Source organism: Chiloscyllium plagiosum, chromosome 17 (assembly GCF_004010195.1).
Source record: "Chiloscyllium plagiosum isolate BGI_BamShark_2017 chromosome 17, ASM401019v2, whole genome shotgun sequence".
NCBI classification, from domain to species: domain Eukaryota; kingdom Metazoa; phylum Chordata; class Chondrichthyes; order Orectolobiformes; family Hemiscylliidae; genus Chiloscyllium; species Chiloscyllium plagiosum.
The window spans coordinates 1469703-1473129 of record NC_057726.1 but is presented as its reverse complement, the minus strand read 5'-3'; the positions used below and the strand labels follow the sequence as shown (position 1 = coordinate 1473129).

Below are 3427 nucleotides of genomic sequence, written 5' to 3'. Positions count from 1 at the left end.
GAGGTAACCCTCTTCGCTGTCCACTACACCTCCAATTTTGGTGTCATCTGCAAATTTACTAACTGTACCTCTTATGTTCGCATCCAAGTCATTTATGGAAATGATAAAAAGTAGAGGATCCAGTACCGATCCTTGTGGCACTCCACTGGTCACAGGCCTCCAGTCTGAAAAACAACCCTCCACCACTACCCTCTACCTTTGAGCCAGTTCTGTATCCAAATGGCTAGTTCTCCCTGTATTCCATGAGATCTAACCTTGCTAATCAGTCTCCCACGGGGAACCTTGTCGAACGCCTTACTGAAGTCCATATAGATCACAGCTACTGCTCTGCCCTCATCAATCCTCTTTGTTACTTCTTCAAAAAACTCAATCAAGTTTGTGAGATATGATTTCCCATGCACAAAGACATGCTGACTATCCATAATCAGTCCTTATCATTTCATAATCTGGAAAAATGACAGGAGCAGATCAAATGTTTCCTGAGAGGATTAAACTTCAGTCAGTGCTCTCATCTGGAAGACAAAGAGCCTGCTGTGAAGCTCTGCACAAGTTACCCAGTTAGTCAGAGTCTGAGGATGGTGACACTTGCTGGGCAGATACCAATTCTCAGTTCACAATTGTTCCAACTCTCCACTCACATCTTTACTGATTTTCATCTGCATCCAGCAGCTGCTGCAGCTTTTCCCTGTCATCAGCTTGTTTCAGATTAGACCAGACTCTTCTCTGCTGCCTCCTTGACACAGTGGTACATTAAAGCTCAATTACATGAGGCAGTGGAACAAGTCCTGAACAGATATTGTTATCAGCTGCAGCTGTTGTTTCTCAGCAGGTCAACAAAAAATTCATTGCACTCCCTCTCTCACTGGAATTAAAATGCATCTTAATAGTTCAGAACTATGTCCCAGACCAAAACCTGCCTTTTACTCCCCAGACCTAACACCCATTCCCCACAACCGCTCCTCCTCAAGCTCTAGCCCCGAATATATCTCAGAATTTTACAGCACAGATGAAAGCCATTCAGGCCAACAGGTTCCCTCATTGTTTATTCTCCACGACTATCTATGCACCCCATTTCATCTTACCCCATCAACACATTTCTCTATTTATTTCTTTCGCTATGTTTATTCAGTTTCCTCAGTCTATGCTATCTGCTTCAACTAATCCCTGTGGGATTTGAGTGGTGCTGGAAAAGCACAGCAGGTCAGGCAGCATCTGAGAAGCAGAGAAATCGACATTTCGGGTAAAAGCCCTTCATCAGGAATTGCCTGAAATGTCGATTTTCCTGCTCCTTGAATGCTGCCTGACCTGCTGTGCTTTTCCAGCACTACTCTAATCTTGACTCTAATCTCCTGCATCTGCAGCACCCACTTTCGCTTGCTCCCTGCAGGAGAACGTTTCATACTTTATCACTTTACACTTACAGTGATTTACCCTAAAATCAATCAGCTTTCATAATTTAAAGATCTCTGTCAGGACACCCCTTGGTACAATCACAAATTGGAGTGACCCTAAATTACAGAGATCACAGTAACTTTGCTCCCATCTGATGAAGAGATGCTCACCTGTCCAGCAGGTATACGTCCTGGCCACCAGGCAATTGCAGGCTCCCGCATTCCTCCTTCAAATGTTGTCTCCTTTCCACACAAGAACGGACCATTACTCCCACCTACAGCAAAACAAATCTCAACATAAACTAACTGCAGGATAACCACTTTAGCTGCTGACACATTGATAGTAATAATTGTTTTCATGTAACATCCTTGAGTGCTGTGACTATCTACAGATGATACAAATACCTCAGCAAGGGGCCCAGCAATCACTTCCCTAGCTTCCCACAGAGTTCTAGGGTACACCTGATCAGGTCCTGGGGAATTTTCCACTTTTATGCGTTTCAAGACATCCAGTGCCTCCTCCTCTGTAATATGGACATTTTTCAAGATGTCACCATCTATTTCCTCACATTCTATATCTTCCATGTCCTTCTCCACAGTAAACAATGATGCAAAATACTCATTTAGTATCTTTCCCAACCCTGCGGCTCCTCACATAGGCCGCCTTGCTGATCTTTGAGGGGCCCTATTTTCGCCCTAGTTACCCTGTTATCCTTAATGTTTTTATAAAAAAACCCTTTGGATTATCCTTAACCCTATGTGCCAAAGCTATCTCATGTCCCCTTTTTGCCCTCTTGATTTCCCTCTTAGGTATATGCCTACTACCTTTATACTCTTCCGAGGATTCACTCTATCTCTTCTGTCTACACCTGACATATGCTTCCTTCTTTTTCTTAACCAAAACCTCAATTTCTCTAACCATCCAGCAGTCCCTATATCTACCAACCTTTCCTTTCACCCTGACAGGAATATACTGTCTCTGGACTCTCATTATCTCACATTTGAAGGCTTCCCATTTTCCAGCCATCTCTTTATCTGCGAATATCAACTTTTCGATCTGGTCTACCCTTTTCCACCACTATTTTAAAACTAATAGAATTATGGTGACTGGTCCAAAAGTGCTCCCCTACTGACACCTCAGTCACCTGCCCTGCCTTATATTCCAAGAGTAGATCAAGTTTTGCATCTTCTCTCATAGGAGAAAGTGAGGACTGCAAATGCTGGAGATCAGAGTCGAGAGTGTGGTGCTGGAAAAGCACACCAGGTCAGCAGTATCCGAGGAGCAGGACAATCGACGTTTCGGGCAGAAGCACTTCATCAGGAATTCTTGATGAATTCCTGATGAAGGGCTAATGCCCAAAACTCCGATTCTCCTGCTTTTTGGATGCTGCCTGACCGGCTGTGCTTTTGCAGGACCACACCATCTCTCGTAGGTACATCCACAGTACTTGTGAGGGAAGAAATAAAAGAAAGAAAGATACTAAAAAAGGTAGAGGTAGGGAATGGTGAGGCTGTAAAATGATTTGAAAAGAAGGATAAGATTTTTAAATTAAAGCAGAGCTCTTAAGAGACACAGACTATCCTGACCAAACTTCTGCGGCACACTTGCACATGGGCAGCAGAAGCCTTGTACAGGAGATTACTGACGGCCAAGGGTGGTGATGTTTGAGAATTGAGAGGTTGTTGAAGGTGGCAGATTGCAATTTGGTTTTGAGGATTGGCAGGGCTGAAAGATGTGTTTTTAGATAAGGAGAAGATTACATCTCTTAGATAGAACATAGAACATAGAAAAATACAGCGCAGTACAGGCCCTTTGGCCCTCGATGTTGCGCCGATCCAAGCCCACCTAACCTACACTAGCCCACTATCCTCCATATGCCTATCTAATGCCCGTTTAAATGCCCATAAAGTGGGAGAGTCCACCACTGCTACTGGCAGGGCATTCCATGAACTCACGACTCGCTGAGTAAAGAATCTACCCCGAACATCTGTCCTATACCTACCACCCCTTAATTTAAAGCTATGCCCCCTCGTAA

General features: G+C 44.0%; 1 protein-coding gene across 1 annotated transcript in view; it reads right to left on the bottom strand.

Annotated features, from left to right (window-relative positions):
• galns (galactosamine (N-acetyl)-6-sulfatase) overlaps window positions 1-3427 on the bottom strand; it is a 154114-nt gene that overhangs the window by 106426 nt on the left and 44261 nt on the right. The window contains exon 6 of the mRNA XM_043706485.1: window positions 1563-1666. Within this exon, the coding sequence (XP_043562420.1) occupies window positions 1563-1666 (104 nt within the window). The remainder of the gene's footprint in view (window positions 1-1562; window positions 1667-3427) is intronic.